Raw genomic sequence first — 25,695 nt, forward strand, 5'->3', positions numbered from 1 at the left:
AAAGCTGACCTTGTGACAGGAAAATTATACCAACCTGGACTGTTTCCATATGCAGTCTGTGTATGCTTTAATTTTTTAAAGTTTTAAGCAGAGCTGTCTCTTCTAAAAATGAGAACAAAATCATTTTGTATTGTAGCCTCCCAAAGTTCTGCAAAAGACGCTCAGTGTGAAACAATGCTGTGTGGTTAAAAATACTTCACTGCTTCTTTCCCATGGAATATTTATTAAAAAAAACGTACTAAATATTCAAATGTATCATGAAGGTAATCTGCATCACAATAAAATCTGCTCTTTGGTTCTTAAATACTCTTGCATTACATGCTCCATGCTCATCATAGTCATACAAGGTGGACCATATTAAACTAACACGAGAAAGTCTGTCCTTCACTGAAGATCTCTAGGTACGTTTCTGGAAAATAATTTTATTTAATATTCGCTGTTTCCTGGCAGAGCAAAAGTGCCTTAAGTTAGTTATTTAAGTCCATTTAATCACTGAACTCGATGCTAGACGGTAATGCTAAACCTTTTTTTCCGTAAGCCCGTTTTTCTTTTTCGCAAAGTCACTGCAGACTGAATACTGTAAATGTATTTAAGTTCACTTACATGCCTATGGCTGCCTTTGATTAAACTTACTCCAAAACCAAACTCAGTCCAGCTGTGGACTTTGTTAACAACCACTCATACTGCATGTCTTATTTCAAATGACCTGAATGTACGTTACTGCGAAGTCACTGCCAAGATGGTTCTTAGCTATGCACTTGTACACGCCAGAATCGGAAGGTCGGGGATTCTGGATGACTAATGTCCCCTGGGGATGGAGGAGTTCGCTTCCGGCTGGTCGGCCTCGGTTACCTGCGGAGAGTACGGAGCGGTCAGGTAACTCCCACGTGATTTCTGGCTTTGGTATTCCCAGCGCTGTGCAGCTGAGCTGAACTGCTGCGCCAGGCATCGTGCGGATGCTCTGGGGCGGCCTGTCTGTAATCCTCGGGGGATAGGCTGCGATGACTACGGGAACGGTCACAGAGGACTCCCCAGCGCTGTTGCGAGCCTTGCACACAAAGTTTCCTCGGTCGTGAATGGTAGCTGCTCGTATAACTAAAGTGCCGTTTTCAAGCAGCATGTAATTCCTGCTGATCTGAGGCCGATCCAGCACGTAGCCGCTCGGCACCGTCCACACTGTGTTTGGCTTGGGGTTCCCCTCGGACAGACAGTGAAGTGACAGGGACTCCCCGCTGATGCCCTTCACTGCTCCCTTTGGATGGATGAGGATACTGGGCTTCTGGCCCACTTCCAGGACGATCAGCTTCTCAATGTAGCCAACTTTATTCCTCGCAGCGCAGCGGTACTTCCCTGCGTCACCTCTAGCAGTGTTATAGATGGTCAGGGTACCGTTGCTTCCTGTAAGAAACTGAGCGGTCTTGATCCCACGGGAAAACCACGTGCCGTTAGGCAACATCCACATTATTTCAGGTGGAGGATTTCCATCCACAGAACAATTCAATATGGTGGTTTTTCCAGGTTTTGCTATTACTTTTTCATTGAATGGATTTTTAAACATCGGTCGCCTTAGCATTTCTAGTACCTCCAGCTGCACCACCAACATACTCTCTCCCCCATCGTTACGTGCCACGCAGATGAAATCCGCTGTGTCGGAAGGCCTTAGGTTCCGAATTTCAAGTGTCCCATTTTTGTGCACTGTAATCCTACTCCCATAATAGGGAGCTGTTAGGAAAATGTTATCGGGCATGATCCACATAATTTGAGGGGGAGGTGTCCCTTCTGCCCTGCATTCAATTTGCTTCTTTGAATGTCTCACTGCCGTCACTTTCATGATCGTTCTGTTCATGTATAACCCATTTATGATAGGTGGTTTAGAAACAACATCCAGTTTATACAGTTTTGTATCATCCCCTCCAGGATTACGAGCGACACACATGTACTCCCCGGCATCTAACAGTTTGACTTGGCTGACTGACAGAGAACCATTAACGTGCAGAAGGTACCTGTCTGTGGAAAAGGAGATCATGTCACTGGAAGGTAGTAGCCAGAATATTTTTGGTTTGGGTTCTCCAACAACTTCACAGTCTAATAATGCCGTATCTCCAGCTTTCACTTTAACGTACGTCTTGTAGCTGTGCTTTATCTGAGGGGCAGTTGTTACGACTGTGATGTGTATCTTCATTTCGTCTCTTCCCAGGGTGTTCTGGGCGTAGCAGGTATAATCCCCTTCTTCTGTTATTCCAACTTGGTTCAAATACAGAGTCCCATTGTCAAAGAGGACGTACCTCCGCGACCTGCGTCCACCGTCGTCTGCCTGCATCACGTTGTTGATCGTTGTGCCATCTGGCAGACTCCAGGATATCTCCGGTGCTGGTGACCCAGAGGCCTTGCAGTCCACTTTGAAATCTTTTCCGTATGGTACCAGTTTTTTAAAATACTGTTTCTGGTCAATCTTGGCTGGTTTCATTGTGATGCTGACTTTCATCAGTATCAGATCATCTCCGATTTTGTTTCTTGCAACGCATAAATAGTCACCTGCATCCTTCTCGGTAACTGCCTCAATAACCAGGGATCCGTTGGGAAATACGTGGATTCGACTTCCCATCCTGTTGTGCGGGGAGAGAGAGGAAAAGTGTCATTAGGGACCAAAATGCTGAAGGTGAACAGTCAGCCTTCTAAATGATTCACAGTATTAGCTCAGCTTGTTGAATATGGTGTGGAGTGTTTTACTAGATTTCCTAATTTAAACTTTGATTTTGTCAGTTAAAAATGTACTGTGATATACTGTATAAAATACATGGACCATTTTAAGCTGCTTTTCAAAGGCACTGCTTTGACAGTTCTTCGTAGCCTTCCTTCCGTTACTGAAAAAAACTTCAGCCTTTCCCAAAATACTGGAAAACAAATGCTGGTATGCAAGCCATGAGAACTGGCTGCTAGCAGTGGAAGAAAGATCCACACGAAAGGATTAGCTCTTTCAAGTCTTGCAAAATGCATACGCAGAGATTTAAATGATATGCACAAGACTTCTTTACATCCTTGCTAATGCATCTGTGCTTTATCGACTTCACCTCTCTTTCTGCCGCTGCTCTGTGTTCGACCTGACCCTGCAAGGCAACAGAGACTGAAAACAAAAGCTGGGATCAGCATGACACACTGTTGTTTTTCCTGCTACAGTTTCGGCCAGAAGAGTGCTTGCATAGGAGCCATGGTGAGCTCATTATCGATACTGTTTGGGGTACTTTTATCAGCCACTATGGCAGTAATATTACAAAAGTATACAGGATCTTACTGGAGCCAGATTCGGATCCTTCAGAGCCTCTCTGAAACTTGTGCTTTTTGGATTGGTATAATTCTACTCACTCGCAGATTAAGGTGAAAGAGCAGAAGCAGGTTGAGGGAAAAATTCCTTTATCTTCCTCTGTTGTTTTATGTTTTGGGGACTTAAGTTTAAACAACTGTGATAGCTTGATGCCGAATGCCACGGCACAGTTCTCCCTGAAGAAACTGTGTCCACATTTCCCACGTACCCAGTGGATTATAACCTGATGTAGCTGCTACTTTTGTTGTTGGTTTAGACGTGCATGTGCTCGCTGAACGCTACAACGGTGCAAGGCTGCACGATGCAGCTGCTGCCTTGCAGGAAATTCTTCTGGGAACAAATGAGCCTGTTGGTTCTTACGCCCCTTGTCCTGCCAACCTCCGCTCCTCTCCGACTTCCCGCGCCCCGGGCAGCTGGCAGTCGTGCTGCGCGTTGTCAGAAATGACCCTTAGCAGCCAAATGATTAATGTTTGGCTGCCTTCCCTCAGCAGCGCGCTGGCTTGGATCGCCCTCCTCCGTCCAGCTGCAAACGTTCATGAGACCGGTAGGAACGTGGTTATCGTGGGCTCTCCCACCGTGACGGCGAAGCGTTCCTGGGGGATGGGGCGCGGGGGAGACCCTCAGAGCTGGGGCTGGCAGGGACGTTACAGCAGCCTCCTCCTGAATCCTGCTTTACGAATCTCTTGTAAATAGCTCTTCTTATTTTTCAGTCTCTAACCTACAGCTTCCAGTGCGATACAGGCAGTCGTCTTCGCAGTGGAGAAGCTGTTACCTACTATTAAACCCTTCCGTTTCCATAAATCTAAGTGGTTAATTGTTACAGATTTAAATATACTCCTGTTGCCAACTACAGTACTTAGACCCATCTGTCTCCGTTAAAATGAAAGCTCTAGCACTACAGTCACAATCTACAGTTTTCATACTTTAGATTAGTTTGTTTCAATGAATATGGAATAATTATTGTGCACCAGATTCATGGTCAAAGTGTACTCAATGTTGCTGTATTTGCTGTCATCAGTTACACTGAATTATCTTAAATTGTTTTAAAAGTCGTGGTACAGAAAAGTCTTAGCACTGTTCAGAAGTGCTCTACTAATTCCTCTGTATTAATGTCAATATTTACTAAAATGTAAATTATGTTCTAGCATGAATTAAAAATTTGTCCTAAGTCACAACAGAATAAAATGAGCCCAAATCAACCATTGCATAATTAACATAAGCTTCATTAGTTCAGATAAGAGTTATACTCATTTTGGTAGGACCTTCCCCACTAAAGACAGAGCTTATGTGGTCTATTATTAGAAATACAATAATAATCCATCACTACAGATGCTTCAGTACTGTTAAAAGTTTAACAGTGAGCTTAGTTCACAGTGTATTATTTCAGTGATGTAACTGTCTCTCATAGGAGCACTGAGGAAGACAGTGCTTGAAGTTTCAAAGGGGTGGAAGAAAGGAAGAAAAGGAGAAGAAAAAAAAAAAAAAAAAAAAGACTCTTACCTGTGCCACTGGTCAACAACTGCCCGGGAAGGTAACCTCCAGATTATCCTGGGCTTTGGCTCCCCAGTAGCTGTGCAGTTCAGAAGCAGCTTGTCCCCAAAATTCAGCTGAGTCATTTTTTGAGAGGCGTTAGCTATTTTTGGAAGCGTGTCCCTCTGCTCCACCACAAGACGCACCACCCTCCTCTCCGAGCCCGTGGAGCTCGTGGCGATGCACTCGTAATTCCCGCTGTCGGCAGGAGCAGCGTTCCCCACGTGGAGGGTTCCGTTGGAAAAGAGGAAGAACTTCCCCTTCACAAACTGCAGAGGCTTCACTACCGTCCCGTCGAAGAGGACCCAGTGGATGCCGGGATGAGGGTTTCCTTTCGCGGTGCAAGGGAGTTTCAGGCTTTCCCCCATTATCCCTTCAACATGTTGTCTCTTTTCTTCCAGGATAACGGGAGGTGCTGCAATGACTTGCAGTTTTACAACCAGCGTGTCGGTGCCAGCGGGGTTATTAACCATGCACGTGTAAAGGCCCCTGTCGTAGACAGTAACTTCCCTGATAATTAAAGTGCCATCTGGTTGCACAGAAACTCTTTTATTTCCTGGGAAAGTGTCCGAGACGTATGTTTTATTTGCCAGAATCCACGAAAAGGTGGGAGCAGGCCTGCCCTCGGCTTTGCACGTCACTGCCACGGGCTCTCCGGAATGGGCGGTGATGACCCGGGATCTCCCCTCCACGATCCGCGGCGGATAGGCCACCACTGACAAAGTGACCAGGAGCCGCGCCGAGCCGTGCTGGTTGGCCGCGACGCACAGGTACTGTCCGCCGTCCCGGACGCTCACCTTCGCGATGGAGAGGGTGCCGTTGGCGAAGACTTCAAACCTCCGGCCGTGCGCGCTTTTTGATGCGTCAGGCTCTAATGAAGCAAGGGGAGCAAGGTTATATCACGTGAAAACACCTCTGTTCTGCTGCTGCTTCATTCAGGAGCTGAATGTGCTTTCCTGATCCTAGCCTGTTTTGCTCAAATAACCAAGCCAGCAGTGATAGAAAAGAAACAGATAATGATGTTTTACATATGCAGTGAAAAAAGCTTTAAACTAAAAAATAAAATCCAGTCCCTCAGTAGAGACAAAATTTGGATAAAACAGAATAGGCTTTGCATATTCAAAAATATTTTGGCATAGTTTGTAACTGGATTTGATGGTTTCTTACACATTTTTTTTTCCCCTCTTGTCTCACTATTCTGAAATGGCAGGTAACATAAAATAAATATTGAAATCTTCTCACAGTAAACACAGAGTTATTGTTAAATATAGATTAATTTCTCCTCACATTTCCCTAAGGAACTGTTTCATAATTGGTGTTAAGACACTCCAGACAGCGTGCTGGGATATCACCATTTTTCACTACATCCAGGTTTGTTTTATCACTGATGCTTCACAGCACTCCTGAATGAAGCAGTACTTCAGTTCAGCGCACGCACCATCTGCCACATTACAAGACTATACTAATAAATTTTAAAGAAGGCGTATGGAGCTCACCTGATGATATCTTGGTCCACTGTATTGTTGGAAGGGGGTTACCAGTAGCTTCACACGGAATGAAAGCATCTGAATTAGCCAGCACAGTAAAAGCGGCTAATTTTCCACCGATTATCCTGGGCTTTGCAAACTGCCTGCTGTAGAAGGAGTCCAAGGTTATAGGATTGTTGGTGGTAGTTTCAGACGGACCTTTGACAGAATTGTCCTTGTCCCTTCCCCACATAGGAGCATGTGCAGTAGAGCTCTGTGATGACTTTAATGTGGTCGGTGTACTGACGGTTAATGTTTTGCCTCTTTCTGTAACTTTAGTGGATGGCTCATGCCAGGACTTGTTTTCCCACCGTGGAGCTGAACTGGTTCTCGCGATAGCTGCAGGTGACGTGCCTGCTGTCAGGGTCGGCAGCGGGGTGGGAGGCTGAATCCTGGGAGAAGCGACGTGTGTGGTGACAGCAGGCGTTCTGGTGCTTAGCTCAGGGCTTCCTGGGGATGCGGACTGTGCAACGCGATCTTCCATTCTGGGCTGTGACTTTTTACCTGCCACTGTGGTGGCTTTGCTTTGCTGAGCAGGTTCTGGTCTGGATGTTACAAACGCTGTGGCAGGTTGTGCACTCGTGGCAGAGAAAGGCTCGGAAACCAGCGGTGTGGTCTGGATCGCAGCAGTGGGGTCCTCAGCAATGTGCCCACCGGGTGGGAACGGAATTGACGGGATGCTCTTCTGCGGGAGAGGCGTCGCTGCGGTCCGCCTGTCTGCTGTAGGCGCGTGATGAGGTACGTCTGTCGCGCTAAGAAGGGAAACTGCTGGCGCTTCTGTAACTGAGACTGTGCTCGTGCGCCCAGAGAGAGATTTTGTGGTCGTAAGACTTGTAGGCATGGCTAGTGATTTAACAGTTGTCAGGGCAGGTACAGCTGTGTTCACTGATGAAATCTCTGTAGTGCTGTGGCCCGCAGTCATACCTTGTGAAGCCGGTGTTTTATGGGGCCTCTTCCTCCTCTGACCTCTCCTTCTTCCCACACTGAATATTTTACTTTTAGTGATTTTGGTGTCAGTTTGAGGAGTAATAATAGATACAGCTGTCGGCTTCAGACTTGTTACATCCATTTCTTTGGTTGCAATAGTTGCAGGGCTAGAGTAAGAATGCAGTTCTGCAGCGGGAGAATGTTTTTCTGACGTGCCGCTGTCACGATGAACATGTTTGTTTGGAGACAAGAAACCAGCAGCGTGATTCTCCTCACTTGAAATAGGTGTGAAGTGCAAAGGAGAAACTTCGGACACAGATAACGCTGCTGTAGTTTTAGGACGTGTGGTTGATATCTCTGATGATGGAAACATCTCTATCTGTTTTTTGGGCAGCTTCTTCAATACCTCCTTTTCTGGGCCATTGCCAAAGACACGTTCCCAAGTAATTTTTCCTATTTGGGAATTTTTTGACGACGTTCTAGACTTAATGTTGGGTGAGACAGGTTCAAAAGTAGACAATATCGTAGTTCTTACAGTATATGCAGTTTCCGTAGCAACACAAGGTGTGTGGATTGCTGTTGTTGGTAGCGTGATACTAACAGGTTGGACTCTATCAGTATTTGTTTGAAACGCAGCACTGGTTTCAGATTTCCACTGAGGATCATCCTGTGTGCCCTTTGTGATGAAAGGCATGGTTGTAGAAGTAGCTTTTTGTCTTGCAGTAGGTTCATTTGTCTCTTCCGTGAGGAATGCTGTGTTTTCATGAGTACCTGTTGGGTGCTCTAGTGGCATGTTTGTGGTAAAGGATGGGGAGAGAGGTGTTTCTGGGCTAAATGGGTTGATGGAACTGCCTAAATTATTTAAGGTGAGTGAGTTTGAGATATATTTTTTAATTGGCTGGGCACCTGGAACCATAGGTGCTCTTCCTCTGATAGAGCCTGGGCTCCCCAAATTGTATCTGTGCTCTTTCATACCTGGAATTCGGTCTGGTCTGACAATTCGTCTCCTACCAGAAATTTTCCTTCGTCTTCCATGTTGCTGCTGGGCCTGGGGTGTATGAGTTGTAACATCTCCAAAAAGCTGAATTTGCTGATGTGTAACATTAGTTGAGCCCAATGGTAGCTTAGGAGTTACTAGTTTCTGAGTACTATGAAAATAAACATGACCTAACTCGTTACTTGGTTCACTGACTGTCACTACAGATACCTGATGATCTGTTTTGGTTGAAGTCTTTTCAACAGACTTGGTAAAATCACGTAGCTTTTCTGCTGTTTTGGGGGGAGTTACGTGCTTGCTGGTGTCAGTAACACTTGTCATGGGTGTCATAGTTACAAATTCTAAATATTGGCTATTATTTTCCTCAGAAGATACCGATGTGTGCCCAGCATTAAAGACCGTAGATGTTTTACTTGCTCCATTTGATACAGTTGGTTGTTCTACACCATTTGCTGATATTTGACTTAAATCAGGTCTTTCCTGTGATTTAGGATTTGTGATTATAGGTTTTAGATATGTTTGTGGCCTTCTGGTGTCAGGTGAGACGGACTGTGAAAATGGAGAAGCTAGTGGAGTTACTGCCTCTGTAACCAAGACAGAAGTTTTCCTAGCAAGAGTGTTACTTGTGGTAATAGCAAGTTCCGCCGTTGTCATGTTTTTCATTACTTTTCCCAGAGGAGATGCAGTGGGTGACTTAGTTGCTGGTATCATAGGTTCTAGTTCTGGAGATGTGGGATTACCAGATGTTTCTTCCTCATCCTCAGATACTTTTGAGGACTTACGGATGTGAATAGGTGGGTTTGTTGCAACTGTTCCTTGTTTTTGTATCAGTGTTGAGTTCCTCTTTGTTTTTTCCAAAAGGGCTGCCCAGCGCTGTGGATCGACTCTCCTGGGTGAGGAAACAAACTGTCTTCTGTGTCCTCTAAACCTCCGGCTTATTTTGTCCCTGTGGCGCCAGTAAGTCATTTTTCCATAGCTGTTCCTTTTGTTTGCACTCTGTGCGGTCTGCTTTCTAGGTGCCGAGGTAGCAGATTCCTGATTAGCTGTCAAGGTAGCCAGAGAAGCTGAAGAATTGTTATGTCTTGTAACAGAGGCAAGCATTACATTGCCAGAGCCCTCTCCCTCTTCCCGTTCTCCCACAGCTACGTGCTTTTTCTGTGGTGTGGTTTCATCCAGTTTAACTAGCACTTGAAATACCAAAAGATCAACACCGTACTGGTTGGCTGCAACGCATCTAAAGTAGCCGCTGTCTTGCTCTGTCACCCTTTCAATTTTCAAGGTACCATTTTCAAAAATATGTTTGTTTCTTACAGAATGATGAAGAATCACACACTCAGGTAACACCCAACTAATGGAAGCATCCGGAACAGCAGTGGATGGACAAGGAAGGTAGAGTTTGCTACCAATAAATGTAGAAAGTTGAGCTCCATTTACATGATTGTGTTCCATGTAAGGATCAACCACAGTAATTCTAAATGTGAGAGTATCTGCATCATCATAATTTGTTCCTATGCAATGATAAAGTCCGGTATCAAAAGTATCAGCTGTCTGTAACGTAAATGTTCCAGTTTTAACTACTATGATTCTTCCATCCTCACTGATGTAAGGGGCCCTGACTTTGCTCCCATCAGCCAATATCCACTCTATTGCAGGAGTTGGTTCTCCAATTGCTCGGCAATCTAGCTCCACTGTCCCCCCAACTAAAACAGTGTGTTGGGTTTGTGTTTTGTTGTCCCTGGAGATGATTGTCCAGTTATTTCTCACCTGTTCTTTGTCAGCACTGGGCAAAATAATCTGAGCATCAGTAAAGTACTGGATGTGCAGTGTGTTAAGGGTGGTTGCTGTCCTGTCTAGCTGTAATGCCACTTTGTTTTGCATTAACCAAGGTGGTTCAGCGCTCAGTTCAGTTTCTACATTGGTAAAAAGTTCATTCTTTTCAGAATAGATCTGTTTGTATTTGTAACTAATAAAAGGTATTTTTGTTGGTAGGCTATTCCTTTCTAGTTCGAGGGGAGAATTACTGTACAGGGCCAATATGCTCCATAGCTGCTGAATATTTTCATAATCAATGCCACACACAAGAAGTGCTGAGAATGATACTTTGAGTACTGTATCGTTGCCATCTTTGCCAAATGAGATGGGAGACATTTCTTTAGGTTTTTGGATATTGCAAACCAAGTTACCCTGACTTCCTGCTTGGTCAGTCATATTCAAAACCATGGATCCTATAGGAGCTATAAAATCCTTGGGAGAAAGGGAACTGAAATCACCATCATCTGGCACTGTGATGTTTTCCAGTTTCAGGGAGTGATGTATGGCTGGCTTAGTGCAGGTTAAGGATGCAGGTGGAATATCCACTAAGTTTTTCCCTTTACAGTTTTTGGGGTTAGCACAAGCTGGGCATTGCTGAGCACCAGAAGAGCTTCTGTCTTTTTTGCACTTTATAACATCTAAAGGGAGGAAAAATGTAGTAAGTTTTTGTGATACAATTTTTCATATGAAGACAGCCATATAGTTACCAACAAGTTGTTTTCTTGAATAAAATATTTACAAAGTTTATCCTAAAGTAATCACCAACTTTTTAAAAGTTTCATTAGTGAAAACTCAAGTATAATGACTATTGCTATCACAGCACAGTACAGCACTGTTCTTTGACAACTTCAGTGGTTTTACACAGCACAGGGAAGGCTCTGTTGTATGTGGTCATAGCTTTGTTTTGAGAGAGATGGACTATAGCAGGAGTTCAGAGGTAACACTAGACTGTTGTGTGCAACCTCTACTCAGGGCAGTAGCAAAGTCCTTGAGTTCCTCATTTCTTTTTCAAAGCATCAAGTACAACATGACTTTCACTTCTGCCAGTTATGTAAAAATTAGCTTCCTTATGTGAATGAAGGAACAAAAAAAGGAAAAACAAGGTTGTAGAACACTGTGTGTTCTACACAACATATAATGATGCAAAACTGCAAATAAGCCAGCTCTGGAATTGAGACACAGCTATCCGAACAGAATGACTCTGTGCCAAGGAGTGTGGCCAATGAGCCTACTAAATGAGCCTTCTAAAAGCCAAGGCAGTGTTTTTTCTGTATTTCACTGCACAGTTCCAAATAGCCATACATACCAGTTCATACACAGCTAGCTGGACCATCTGCATTTTTCTAGAAATAGAATGCCGTTTTCTTGGCTCACTTCATTCTCTTTTATCTGTAAGACAATCCTTCCCTCCAATCTCACTCACCCTTTCCAAAAATTAATCCACCAGATGTCTTTCAGTTCTTCGATAATATTTACTGATTTGAAGTTCTTATGAAAACAGTATCAGAAGCATATATGAAGAAGGCAGCTGATTTCTTTTGTTGTTCCTCAAACTGCAGCTCCAAGATAAATTATACTGTAACAATATATTAAAACTAGAAAAAGAGTTGTTCCAGAAGTCAAATTGTCAACTGGGGAGAAAATACCAGATGAGGTATCCTTCCATCATCTCACATGCATACATGTGTTATTTTCTCCCCAGTTGACAAGAGAATGAAGTGAGCCAAAAGAACTGCATTCTATTTCTAGAAAAATGCAGACGGTCCAGGTAGCTGTGTATGAGCTGCATGTATGGCTATTTGGAACTGTGCAGTGAAATACAGAAAAAACACACTGGCTTGGCTTTTAGAAGCAGTGTAGGCCGTTCACCGAAAACAAATAGAATGCACTCCCCTGGTGCACAGAAACATTGGGCCAAAGAAAAAGGTCCATTAGGGAAAGCTGCACTTGGAAATGGATTAACACCACTAGATTCGCTAAATCCAGGAAACTGGATGTTATTCATTTGTTTGTCTTGATTATATACACATACAATAATCCTGTTAGCCAACTTTTCCAATCCTGGAAAAGACAGATATGAGAGTTTAAAGGAATAAATTTCTCCTGAATGTGCATTGCACATTATGAGTAACAGAAGGATAAGGAATAACATTTTAAGTAGAGTAAAAAAAAAAGAAATCACAAAAGTGCAAAAGAAAATGTCACAGATCATGCAGCTTTGCAGTAATGATCTGCTACCCATAAGTCAATTAATAATTGACAGGCTATAAAGAGTGAGATGTTTCTTCTTATGCTTCAAGCCTCATACTTTAATTTTAATTTGCAGTGGTTTTCAAGTGATAAGGTGCGTGTGATGAAGAACAGATTAAAAACTCAAGAACAACAAAATTCAGACTGATATGTCGGTGGTGTGAATAAGTCACTAATCAACACAAAGACAATTATAAATAAATCAGATGTAGTTGTTTTTCCATTCTTTTCTGGGAGCAAAAGGACAATTACCCTTATCATAAAGTATAAAATACTGTAACATGATTAAGAAGCATAAACAAAGTCTTCAGCTCACCTGGTCTCTCTTTTGCCCATTCTGCAAACCACTGTAGATTGCAGTCACAGGACCAAGGGTTTCCATGAAGGTAAATGCTCTCTAGCTCAGACATGTGGGAAAATATTTCTTGTGGCAGTGAAGTCAACAAATTGTCAGACAAATATATATGCTTTATGGAAGATATTTTAAATATTTCAATATAGTGCAAGGTGACAAAAGTATCAGGATGAAGCTGCTTAAGTAAATTTCCTTCCAAATGGACCAACCTCAGTGATGTGAGTCCATAGAAAACATTGGGATTTACAAATTCAATTCTATTGTGGTCCATATGCAACCGTACCAAGCTCTTCAGACCATAAAAAACATCCTGCTGAAGTACTCTGACCTTGTTATAACTCATTTTTAAGACCTGTTGATGGAAAAAGTAACAAGTGTATAATATTAAGCCATGTTATATTGTTATAAGACTCTCAACAAATTCTCTTTGATGGTTACTCCATGAAGTGAAAGTACTTTGACAGAGCAGTAATGGGAGTGATAGGAAAACAATCCTAGTAGGAGGAATTATTTTTAAAGGCAGCGTTAGTTGCACGTGACTACAAGGATACTCTCTTGTTCCATCTATCCATCAAGGTGATACTTGTGCAGTCACATTTACAAAATGCAATAGTTAAAAGGGGTGGGGGGAGAAGCCCCAAAAAACAATGCTTTCTCAGTTTAGTCATTTGAAAAAAATCCCAATTAAACCACATTTGTGAAAAGGGTAAGCCATTAACTTTGACCATAAACTATGTTAAGTGTTCTTTTGTTCCAGGAAACACTACAAGTATAGTTGTTCCCAGTTTAAGGATTTCTATCATATGAGATGGCGTACTTGCCAAACCTCAACTCTCAGCTGCCATTTTGTTGTTGACAGGTTAAAAGTCAACTGCATAACTATAAGATGAACAAATCTTGTATATTGCTGAAATACTACATATGGTACCTGAGACACCCTTTTGGTTGCTACTTTTCCTGTTAGACTCATATTGCTACAATTGTGGATTCTGTATTTTGAAAATTAGGGGAAAAAAAAAGTACAAAACCCCAATAATGTTCAAGTTCATCTTATTTGCCAAATATAATTCCACTAAAACTATTTATAATTTTTGTCACCATCTTTCTTGTTGATAAGCAAGGGAAAGTTTTATAGGAATGAGGTGATACGTTTTATTAAGGCAGGTGTGAGGAGTTAACAAGCAAGCTTTCAGGCACAGAACTAGCCTTCATGAAGGTTAATGAAACCTGAAGATGGATTTGTATGCTCAAAAGCTTGTTTGTTTCTGTCTCTCTCCTTGCTCTTCCTAATCCTCTAAAACCAGCACTTAATTCAGTACCATGTTTCTGCCCAATCAGTTCAGGTCTCTCTGATGTTGTTAGATTGCACAGCTACAACATTATTACCTCTCCATAGTAACTAATAACAGCTCTAAATTAAAATGTAGCTGGAGAATAAGTGTTACCTGTACATGGAATTGGTCAAGAAAGCTTGTTCCTAAATAATCACTTCTTTGTGTATGAATATCTATATTGCACAGAGAAATACTGAGATAGCTCCAGAATACCTGTATGACACAGTGCATGTTTACTAATTTTTTTTATAATATATGTAAATATAGGTAATATTTTAGAAATAGGTAATATTTCAAAGAACAAGCCAGGCATCAAATACTACATTTTAAAAGTCCACAAATATATAATAAATTATAAAATTAAGGAAGTGTAGTGTTTTTAAAGCATTAAAATGTTTGTATGTTTTATACTCAGGAGAAAGCTTTTTTGATGAAGGATGGAAAGGGAAAGTACTATGGAATATATTGTGCTGAAGTGAAAAGGAAATCTAAATGGAATACAATCCTCTTTAAAAAAAAGAATATATCTATCTATCTATATATATATTTACCGTGATAAATTAACTAAAGACAAGTTTCCTACCACAGATGCAGCACTTGGAGCTTTGCATACTTTCTCTGCCATATGAAAGGGAGTCTCAACTACAGTTACCAGCTAAAGATTGTTGACAGATATCTACCAGCATGTTCATCACGCTCCCTAAACTGTATCTGAATGTCTACCTGGAAAGGAAAGACATTTTGCATTAGGATACTTACTGGATTGTGAAGGCCCTTATCTTTCACATGGATACAATTAGAAACAGGATACCAAAATGCTAGTGACCACTCATCTACTTCTGTGGACCAGTATTACTGTCAGATTTTTTAAAAGTTGTAAAAAAACCCCTAAGATTAGGTCATCATTTAGTCCTTACCTGTAATGAATGTAAATCACTGAAAACTTTATCAGGGATCGTATTTATCTCATTGCTGTGCAGCATCAGTAACTCCAGTTTCTCCAGGCCTGAGAAATCTGTTTCAGTCAGTTTAAGCAAGCTGTTGTAACTGTAACAAACATTTCACCCCAGATTTGGGTTTAGTTAGTAAGCTAATGTTCAAAAGTTTAAAAACAACGACCAAGCAAAAGAAGACCTTTTTGCAAATGCATAAACATAGACAGCACTTCCGATTTGTTAAGATGAAATTTAAAGTCATGCCTTCATGTTAGCACAGAACTTGTTAACTTGTCAAGAGCAGCTTCCTGAACACTGTATTCAAAGTGGATGGGGGAATTATCTGCAAAAAATATGCAGACAAAAATGCTAGTATGGGACTCCAGTGTAGAAGGGTAAGGAGCTTCAGTAATGAGAGGTCTACCATACACTGCTTCCTCTCTGAGTACAGGGCTTTCCCAACACGGCGGTGTCACAAGGACCTTACCCAAGAGAGACCCTCCTCTGCTGTCTGCTAAGGACTGGTTGAAGTGAGTGGTACTGGGATGTGGCATTCCCTTGCCGGGGCCCGAGATGGCCACGGCTGTGCCTAGGCTATGGGGCAAGGGGGTCTGCAGTGTCCTGCAGCCTTGTCCCCTCATTCTCCTGCCTGGAGACTTGGCTGGACTACACTGCCTGTTTCAGCTGCACATCTTGAGTTTTATTTCCACCCTGCAGATCTTCAGCAGCGTGCACTACTTCCTAGTGCAGACGCAGCCTCAACCTCCCCTGACTTCAGTGAGTATGCATAAAGCCTTGGTAGTCCAGGCTGGATTTAAACAGGGAGCCAAAGTGAACCACCGAGAACCTCTTGCGTGAGAGCTGTACTTCTGCAGGAGGTTTGACCTCAGGTCACGTCTGAATCTAGCTGGCGTGAGTATTGACAGTGGCGATGCTGAGATCACAGAATTAGCGCATGCTGTGCAAGCCTCCCAGCGCCAAGGACCTCCTCTGCGAAGCCTCTGACACCAGGGCTACTGTCATGCTTACGCAACTTAGCAAGCTAACTCGGGGCTTCTTCTTACGCTGCAGCCGCAGCTCCTGTGCACGGTGGTGACAAGCTGGCTTCATTAACCAGGCAGATGGCCTTTCAATAGCAGTAATTAATGTATTTCAAACCCCAGGTAATCCATAGTCCTCTCAAAGTACTGGTACTTAACACTAGCTCTTCGTATACTGCACTTCTGGACACTGTTAACAAAATCAGAGGTGAAAGGAAGGAAAGGGCAGACAGGAGTAAGGAACCGAGACCAGGATGTGTTGGTCAGGGTCAGAAGCTTGAGGAATGGGAAGGCTTTAATATGAACTTCCTTTTATATTTTCTGTATACATACATAGACAATTCAAAGATTATGTGCATCAAAAGATGGCACATGGATCAGTCCCATGATGCTGACTGGTCTTGTCGTTTGATTGCAGGACAGAGGATATTTGCAAGAAACCACATTAACAGGCCAGCCAAGCCTGGGTACAACCTATTCTCTGTTCCTTTTTGACCCCTTATAAAACAGACTCATGTTTGAGATTGAAGTATTCAGACAAGTGTTATTTCCCATAAACTTGATAGATAAAAACATGGGTATTTAGCATTATGTAACATTCTATAGAATTTATTTGCCTAAGAAGTCTCTGGCAGCTCTGAAGATTTGAACACACCTACTAAATTTCCAGCCTGCTGTCTGAGCTCTAAACCATCTTTTCCCAGTAAGAATTATCTCTATTTTAGATTCCTTTTGAATACTGTTACAGATGCAAGATGTTCAGGTAATACAAAAGAAGGAGTCTAAGTGCAAAACTTTCTGAAATTCTTACATCCCCTGTGATGCATCCCCCAAACTTCCAGTCACTGCCAGAAGTCTTTAGGTTTTGCTAGCTATCACTGCAACCAGTTCTGAGTACTGCAAAGCATTAAACTCACAGATTTCTGTCTTGCATTGGTTAATTTTAGCCCTAAATCTGGAAACTCTAATTACAGTTTTGCAAAGCGTTGACAGGTAGCTATGCAGAATATTTAAAATCTCGATGTTTAACATACCCCAGATTGATGCGCTCCACGTTTGGAGGGATGTGCGGTGGGATGGCGGTGAAGTACCGGAACGTACAGTGTACTTCGGTGGGGACATAGCAGGCGCAGAGCCTGGGACAGGCGCTGCTGCTGGGGACGGCAGCCAGGCAGAAACTGAGGAGAAGCTCCAGCCGCCAGGGTTTGCCTCTGCGTATTACTTTCATCCTGCAGGAAAACAGTAAAATATAATCCTTTGCAAGAAATATGAACAAACAGAATCCTGTAAGGAAAGCAAAACACAGAAGCATTTGTAGCAACATGCATGCTGAGTTGCTTAGTTTTAACTTGTAAGCAAGTCTGTCATTTTAAAAAAGAAAACACACAAAACAAAGCTAAAACTTGTTTTTTCCTGTCTTGGATCTGTGTAATTATCTAGAAAACTCGTCATTTTAAAGCAGCAGCCTAACCCCTTTAAAGGAATGTGCCTGACGAATTCTTGCTCCCAGGTGAAGTTTTAATTTTTCGAAGGGAGGAAAAGCAGCTTGAAACTCTAGTGCTTGGCTGTTGTTACAGCTACATGATTCCGGTTATTTGGCGTGTTTATAAATCTGCTTGTAATTTATCCTCGCGAAGGCACACGTCAGCTCCTCTCCTGCCAACAGCTATTCCCACCCGAGTTAACCGATTCCCGAGCCCCGGCGGGGGCAGGAGCCGGGCGGCGAGGGCAGGGCGGATGCAGCGCGCTCCGCTCGGGGCAGCCCCGGGGGGAGGTCAGCAGCCCCGGGGGGGCAGGACCGGGGCGCCCCGGCGGGGACCGTCCGGCGGCGCCGGTACCTGCGCTGGCGGCGGCGGCGCTCCGGTGGGGCCGGCGGCCGCGGCGGCGGCCCCAGCCGCGGGGGGCGGCGCTCCGGCCCGGCCCCGGCCCCGGCCCCGGCGGCGGCTCCTCCCCGGGGCGGCGCTGCGCGCTGGGGGCGCGGGGAGCTGGGGCGCTGCTCCAGCTGCTGCCCTGCCTCGGGCTTATCACGGTGCGGCATTTGTGACAACCTATCTGTGTTTTAAATTAACAAAGTGTTGCTATTGTTCCAGAAAACAGGTCCCTTAAGAACTTCACATGCACTTTTTTTTTTTTTTTTTTTTTTTTCCTGAAATCCTCCTGTTCATGTATTTCAGATATGCTTCAGAAATTCCTGGTGATCATACTTGAATTAGTTGCTAAACAACTTCCAGCAAAAAATGTATATCAGGAACAGCCATGCTAAATACATAGCGATGTCACTATGGCATAACACTCTAGGTATGTTTGGACAGTCTAATAACAAGCTGCTGCTTTCTTATGAATAAGATGAAACGTACAGGCCTTTGTTTCATAAATAAATCTGCCAAAACAATTTCTAAGAATTTCTTGCAACTTGTTTGCATATTTGCTTTTGTTATATAAAAATAAAAACGTATCAAGAACTATCTGTTGCACTTCATTAGTAACATGCATGAAAGGAAGTATCTTGAATGTTACTATGAAAGACATTAGTCTGACAGTAACTACAAAGTATATAAGCTGTTACTATGCTGTTTTTATACTTAAAAGTTATTTTTCACCAATATTGAGAGTTTCATGGTCAGTTACTATCTGCTGCTGTTTAAAGGGGCTCCAGCTGAGCACAGTGGATTGGCAGAGCTATTCTTGTGCCCTGCTTCTTGCTGAGGTAAATTGTATTTGATTCATCATATACATTTTTACTTATTAGATTTTTTCTTTATTTTAGTAAATGTGTTATTTCAAAGGTTCTGAAAGATTTTTTGTGTCTAGTTAATAAAAACATTTTAAATTAAGATTCAGTGCCTGTGATAATGCAAGAATATTTGAGCTAGACCTAACCTGTCATCAAACCTGGGGACTGAAGCATAGGATACAAGTCCTGAAGAAAGTTTCCAGGCTTTTCTACAATGTTTTGTCCCAAACAAAACACAGCAGCAGCAGCCCTGGTATGGCACCACGGAGGTGAGCAGACGTTAGGGGCTGTTAGCAGAGTGGTGTTTGCTCAGTCTGCTGCTTCTCCCGCTTGTGTCCCTTGCAAGCCTCTTCTTAGTCTTTTCCACATTGAGTTTCAGGTTCTACGTTTCGTTTCCATGCCAAAGCGCTGCTCTGATGCGGAACCTCATCAGCTAGAGGGAAACGTCCGCGGCCCTCACCAAAGAGAAGGTCGCCGGGGGCAGGAACACAGGACCCAGAGGAACTTCAGCTGCCAGTTTAAAAGATAAGAAGACTTGCTTCAAGGTATTGTGTGAAATGAGAGAAAACCAGTGTAATCCACATAACATAAATGACGCTGGCTTGCTCTTTTGTTTATATAATGAAGTCCACAAGAACTCTGACAATGTTTCACAAATGACTTTGCCTGAACTTCAAGCAAGGTTGTTATTTATGCCTAGAACTGAGTAGGAATTTTCAGCCAAAATGTTTTTTACTGAAATCCTGCAGTTTCCAAGAAATTGGTATTTTTCTTGGAAAAAAAATGTTGATTTTTGCCTAGTCTTTCAGGTTTCTGTCAGGAAAGCTAAATCATCTGAAGTCAGCTTGAATCTGCTTGCATCTTTCTGGGCACCATGGTGCCAAACATAAGATGTAGCATGTGTACCTAAGTATTTATTTCTTCTTGTCTGGTTCTGGGACAATTTATTATTTGTTTTGGAAAACACTATTGTCTACGATAGCAATTATGTGTTTAGAGTGTTTTTATAAAAAATATGCAAAAAGATCCCTGTTCTCGCAGAATCAAGCTAACTAATTAAGTGCTTCAGACATTGCCACACGCATAGCAACAATAATTTTCTGAGGATGATATACTCAAAATAACATTTTCCGTTATTCATATGGCTTCCCTCTTATTCCCATGACCGGAGTATACTATGGTATTTTGATGATACTGTCCCATTTTGGTAGGTAAATCCATCCTATCATGATGGCAGTAAGAAGCAACTGAAACTACAGATAGTCAAATATTTCTGAAAAAGAAAACCACCACCAATCTGAGCGTCAGACAAAGCCTACGTATTTGTGAATATACATAGGTGTGTATGCCTGACCTGGATTGAGTGTCCACCATTGCCTACTTATCACAGTAGGGTTTTCTACCTCTGCAGTCAGTCTTGATACGAGGCTTTCTCAAATAATTCCCAGAAAGCATGAATTACTTGCTAAATTACGGTGTTCTTCCAGAGGAAACACATAATAAAAGGCTTCTGGAGTATCTATGAGAGTCCCTTCTTGATAGAGAGAGTTACTCTAAATCCAGAAAGAGGGATGACTCCTGCAAGAGCCATGACAATTCTTTCCGTCTCTCTATCACCTGTTTGTATCAAAGGAAATGCAATTGTCTGCAGTTATTACAGACTGACTGAAGTAGCTTCTAAATATCAGAGGTGAGATTTTTTTTCAGCAAATTTAACACAGTTCTGGATTTAGATCCAGGGAGTGGATCTAACAGCACAGATCCAAAGATGTCCCTACTACAGTCATGCCTGCTTCTATTTTTACAACAACATGCCCCTAAATAGCACTCTGCTGTGGTGCTAAAACTACACTTACAGTGTCATCCCTGTTTTGCAAAGGAAAGTGAAATACACAGGGGTGGCCTGACTTAGCAAAGGCAGCAAGTTGGTGACAGATTCAGAAGCAGACGCTAGGCTGTTCAAAGCCCATCCACAAGCCATCCGGTGGACCAGGGATGTTTTACTACCTCTGTTAGGCATATATAGTGGGATTAATTTACTGGAATTGCAAAGTAACCCCTATTAAGACTATGTGGAAAATTGAAAACAATCTACAGCACAACAGTATTTTTCAGTATTGATTATACCTCAAAGTACCTTGGAAAAGGTAATTGTTAGAGCCAGAAATTACAGATTTTAGTGGACACTAGGGGTGTATTTAAATCTGCTTAGGGTTACTATCAATTTTTCTTAAGATTAATAATGAAAGACATAATTGGAAGGGTTATCAGATGAACAAAACAGTGAATTTGTGTATATGAACTCATAAAGTGGCTTTCTTTTTTTTCTTTTTCTATTTTTTTTTGGCTGGCATGGTTATATTACTGCAGTGGCTGACCTAAATAATTCTTTAGGGAGTAATTTTATGACTAAACATTATTATCTATTATTGTAGGCTAATACTGTGTTTTCTTTGCAAATACCAAATGCATATAATTGGAGCAGTAAAGATAAGATAAACTTTAAAAGGTAAAGCCTCAAAAATATCTTTTAACGTTTCCAAAAATTGTTCAGATAAATTCAAAAGTAAATAAACGAGAAAGTGATCTGCATCCATAATGTGACTATTCATGCTTAATAGTTATCAACATCACTGTGAGCTGTACTTAAAAAGATAAACATTTTCTGCAGTTGTAATATATTAATAACCCAAACCATGGAAAGTTCAGGAAATCGGTAGTGGCATGTGCTTTTACTTGTATGCCTGACAGAACTCTGCTTGAGGTCCATGTTGGCTGAAGTTCATTATCAGCTCAGTGGAGGTCTTTATGAGATGTGTAGGTGGTCGTAGTTTGATTCGGCATGGGAGCTTATGTCAGGAAACACTAACCTGCTTGTTCTAAATGGCACTTTCAGCCTCAGCAAAATAACAAAGCCTCGACTGAGCATTGGCATTAAATTATTTGCTGACATTTTCAAGTGCTACCTTGAGAGCAAGGAAAAATTTGAAAGATCACCATGTCCCTGGTCCTACTGAATTCTGTTCCTCCGAGAGATAAAAAAGGGGACTGCATGGATATCATTAAGCATATATTCTGAATCCTAATTTCATTCTAAGGGGAAAGGCTAAATTGCTTTCATGAGCTATTTTGTTCTACTGGATTACCGAGGTCAAGGCCTCTGAAGTGACAGACCGTTTTTTTTTTTTTTTTCCTGGGAGTAAACATGACAGAAAAGCAATTTTAAAAACTTATTTGTACTATTCTCCATAATTTGTGGTGGAAAAGAGACTGAAGTTCCTTCTGAAAACATTCTCCAAAAAACACATACTTGAAAATCTGCATTAAAATGAAAATATATATATATATAAAATATACAATGTACCTTGTCAAAACTTTAAGAAGAGGTTATTCATGTAGGGATACACTGTGTGTATTGTAATTAAAACCCAGCTTTTACTATGCATTTGAGAAACACAGTATTAAATTACAAAAAGTACAAAGTTTGCCCCCCACGGTTACTGAAGAACATGTAGAATATTTTACATTATAATGTGGTTGTGATTTAATGGGGCTGCCTTACAGAAAATACAATGGTTATACCAATCCACGTTGATCTCCCTGTTTTGCCAGCAAATTCTGGCACATGTGTGATATTAAAAGACATTGCTTTGGATGGAATTCATTACTGGGGAGAATCAAGGGAGCTTTTTCTTAAGTGAGACTGTATTTTGGCAAGAGAGAGTGGCCGAGTGTAAGAATGAAGAAAGTACTTTGGAACTAGGTTTTCACAGCAAATACACACATACCAAAAGTGGAACAGAATTCCCATTTGTTTTTTGCAGTTCAGTTCCTAATGTACCTTTACATGACACAGCCATGCTGCACAAGCAGGGAGGACAGGCAGCACTGCTCTGCAGCTCTGTTGTTTGTATGGTTTATATGTTTTTTGAAGCATACCTCATTCACAGTAGTCAGGTTACATTCATTACTGTTACTGTTCACTTCTGCTGGCATCATGCGACAGCAGCTAATTGGCTTACCAGAGGAAGACCTGCGTTTCCCGGAGAACTGGGACAGTCCAGACGTGCCGCAAAGTAGTGGGGTCACACCAGGGACCAGAGGGTCTTGGAGGAGAGAGTGACAAGTTTGCTGGATGATCAGTGCTCAAGCAACCTGCCAAAAGTACAAAAATATCTGTAGTAGAGCAGGGAAACAAAACCCAGCTTTCCTGAAGCTTAATTCAGTGTGTTAGTCTAACGTTCTTAATTAAAATACTGGGATATTTATTCAGGCAAAAATACCATTCAAATTAAGTTGAAGTTTAGGGCCTGGAATGGAACATTACTTAGTTTATTACATATTTTCCCCTTACTTTCAGCTCTCTAACCTTGCAAAAGGTCAGGCCTATGAAGTCAAATATGCACAGACTTTTCAAATGCGCACATTAATCCTCCACATATCAGAGTACATAATTTGGTGCTTTTGTTCTGGTTTTTAATTTTTTGTTTACTTTTTATGAACTTTTTTTTAATTCTTCTTCACTGTGAACAGGTCAATGCAAAATGACTCAAACTTTAGGGAATACTGTCACAGAAAGCAAATGATATATCTAAGGGATGAGTCCTCATATTTCTCTGGAGAAAAGGGAAAAGTACTTTTCAAACAGCACGTTTGCCTCTCCAGTGGCCAGCACTGCTCATCGCTCCAACTGCAGATGTTCCTGGAGTCAAAGCAGCAGACACCACTGCGGGGCAGCTGTAGGTGGCTTATGCACATCAGGAGCTGTTGCACAAGGCTTTAAAGTACCTTTAGATGTACCACCAGTTTCTTTCAAGGCAGACTGTGATGGGCCTGAACCACAAAGCTGGTATCTTGAACGAAATATTGAATGATCTCTTTATTTACAGGAGTCAAAAGAAACTATACTAAAAGAGCAGGACACACTTTTAAAGAACACCATCCTGACGTGCTTTATGCCTCAGTGCTAGCATAAGATTGTTTTTGTGCAGTTCTGGTCTGAATCATGTACCTGTTTTTTGTTTGATTGTTGTTTGCTTTTTGACTTGTTCTTCTGTTGCAGATATGGCCATTTCCTTCCACATGTTCTCTGTTCCCTGTTAGACCCACCTGGCTGTTCTGCAGCATCCAGGTATCCCATGCATCTCAGTTCCCGTCACACGATATTCCCACTCTGTCTCATTCCACTCCTCCTCGTGCTATCCCTTCTTCCCATCTCATGCCAGTTCTCCTTAAATGCCCTTTGTAAAATGTTTTCATGTTCTGTTGCTTTCTTCACAGCTTCTTTCTGGCCAAATTCTCTTAAATGTCTTCTGTGCCAATTCACTGTATGGTACCAAATCATGTGTCCGGCTGTGTCAGTACTGGATTGTCTTACTGTTTTCTCAAATAGGGAAGGAACAACAAGCACAGCAAGGTGACTTGGTACAGCTGCAGCTGCCTGTTTGGAAGCCTGAAGCAACAGTTCAGAGACGAGAGCAATCCAGTTCCAGTAAGTACTGCTGCACGCGGAAAGAGGTCCCTGCTGCTACCTGCCTCTGGGACCGGCTGCTGTGTGTACCCACACTCCTCCGTCCAGCGAAACGAGAGCTGAGCCAGAGCCCTGGGATCAAGCTGTGAACACAAAGCTATGCAGGCCTCTCAGTAAGATATCCCTACTTTCCCTGCTTGTCTTAAGCTAAGCTTATATTCATCACATTAAATTTTAAATATCTAACTCTTCTGTGCAGAACTGAGCATTTTTACTGTGCTTGACAGCCAGTGTCAGAACCAGGCTGGTATTTTACATTTTAGTGTGGTATTTCCAGCGTGCTCTTTAGAGCTATAGATCTTAGCATCTGAAACTGAGCACATTCTTCAAGGGGTTAAGAAATTAAGTGACCTGTCCTTGAGAGACCATGCAGAAAATTCTGCTTTAATGTTCCATATATTCAAGTTCTTAGATCGGATTCTCCTTTCCCTGAATAAAGGGGAGAGTTTACTTTGACTGATAGCGTATAACCTCTGCAAATCTTGAGGTAGCCTTAGCTGATTTTCTACAGCAATTAGGGCAATTTTTACATGTTACCACAGTAACTATAGGATGAGTGTTGTGAAGAGTTCTGGCACCTGACTGATATAAATGTTTATAAGTTAATTTCTTCAAATAAACTTTAAACTGAGCGATCACTTTATCCAGATTGTGAAATACAGGTTACTAATAGGGTAACTAACGTAAGTGTGATATGGCTTTTGTTAAGGGCTGTCTCAGTGGGGTGCTGGACAGCTTTTAAAAGAATTACAGGACTCTGTGAGTACCTTATTGGGAATGCGAAGATCAGAGCAATTCGGTTTTAGGTATGGTCCGTTGTCGGGCGCAGCCTTAGTTAGGCACTTACTACTGCAAGGGACTGGACACCTCCCTGCAAAGCAGCCACTGATTCTGAAATTACAATCTATGTTTTTAAGTTGCGAATGTATTTTTGAAAATATTACTTTGGGGACTACGAGTCTTGCCTACTTGACGCAATGCGGTGCGGTACGTGGCCCTCAAGAAAGCCCTGAGGTGAGAGGGCGGGTCTCCATCAGCACGGCCCAGCTCCGCGCAGGCTCTGCTCTGCGTGACAGGCAGCACGTCAGAACGCCGGCAGAGGACTGCGTCTCTCTCACACATACGCACAGGCGAACACATCCAGGCACGCAGCGTGAACCTGGGTGTTTAGCACCGAATTCTGAGGAAACTTAAATAACTTTTGCTATTAATGTGGAGCGAACGAGGCAGCTGCTTGCGGGAAAACAGCTCCCACTCCTGTTTACCAGGACCGGGATCTCGTGACAGCAGCTCAGCGAGGGCCCGTTTGTCTCCTGAAACGGCAGAGCACCTGGCGCAGGGGACATGCTGTCGGCCTGAGGCCTCCTGCCGCGGCCCTCGAGCCGTCACGCGCCTGAGGGGCC

At 42.5% G+C, this 25,695-nt stretch overlaps 1 protein-coding gene across 9 annotated transcripts; it reads right to left on the reverse strand.

The window, feature by feature from the left end:
• Positions 1-203: 203 nt before the first annotated feature.
• IGSF10 (immunoglobulin superfamily member 10) lies at positions 204-25,691 on the reverse strand. Of its 9 annotated transcripts, none has more exons than XM_064516459.1 (11): positions 25,262-25,691; positions 25,060-25,163; positions 23,872-24,389; positions 22,785-22,917; positions 18,909-19,272; positions 17,063-17,257; positions 14,971-15,100; positions 12,681-13,071; positions 6,349-10,752; positions 4,823-5,723; positions 204-2,606 (listed from the first exon to the last, which is right to left on the reverse strand). In XM_064516459.1, the coding sequence occupies exons 6-11, from the start codon at positions 17,254-17,256 to the stop codon at positions 698-700; spliced, it is 7,929 nt and encodes a 2,642-aa protein (XP_064372529.1). In that variant the 5' UTR covers position 17,257; positions 18,909-19,272; positions 22,785-22,917; positions 23,872-24,389; positions 25,060-25,163; positions 25,262-25,691; the 3' UTR covers positions 204-697. The 9 variants fall into 9 exon arrangements, with proteins under 9 accessions (XP_064372529.1, XP_064372528.1, XP_064372526.1 ...); XM_064516458.1 differs by having other exon boundaries at positions 25,060-25,177; XM_064516456.1 differs by having other exon boundaries at positions 23,872-24,375; positions 25,060-25,183.
• Between the last annotated feature and the right edge of the window lie 4 nt (positions 25,692-25,695).

The sequence above is a fragment of the Dromaius novaehollandiae genome, chromosome 9, assembly GCF_036370855.1.
Source record: "Dromaius novaehollandiae isolate bDroNov1 chromosome 9, bDroNov1.hap1, whole genome shotgun sequence".
Classification (NCBI taxonomy): Eukaryota; Metazoa; Chordata; class Aves; order Casuariiformes; family Dromaiidae; genus Dromaius; species Dromaius novaehollandiae.

What these genes read in the sequence shown, in the direction of transcription:
- IGSF10 (XM_064516459.1), bottom strand. Translation starts at nt 17,256, where the DNA reads ATGAAAGTAATACGCAGAGGCAAACCCTGGCGGCTGGAGCTTCTCCTC. An exon ending in GTGGAGCGCATCAATCTGGG is followed by an intron (nt 15,101 to 17,062) that starts GTATGTTAAACA and finishes TGTTTGTTACAG; the next exon opens with TTACAACAGCTTGCTTAAAC. An exon ending in GTGATTTACATTCATTACAG is followed by an intron (nt 13,072 to 14,970) that starts GTAAGGACTAAA and finishes TTCCATCAACAG; the next exon opens with GTCTTAAAAATGAGTTATAA.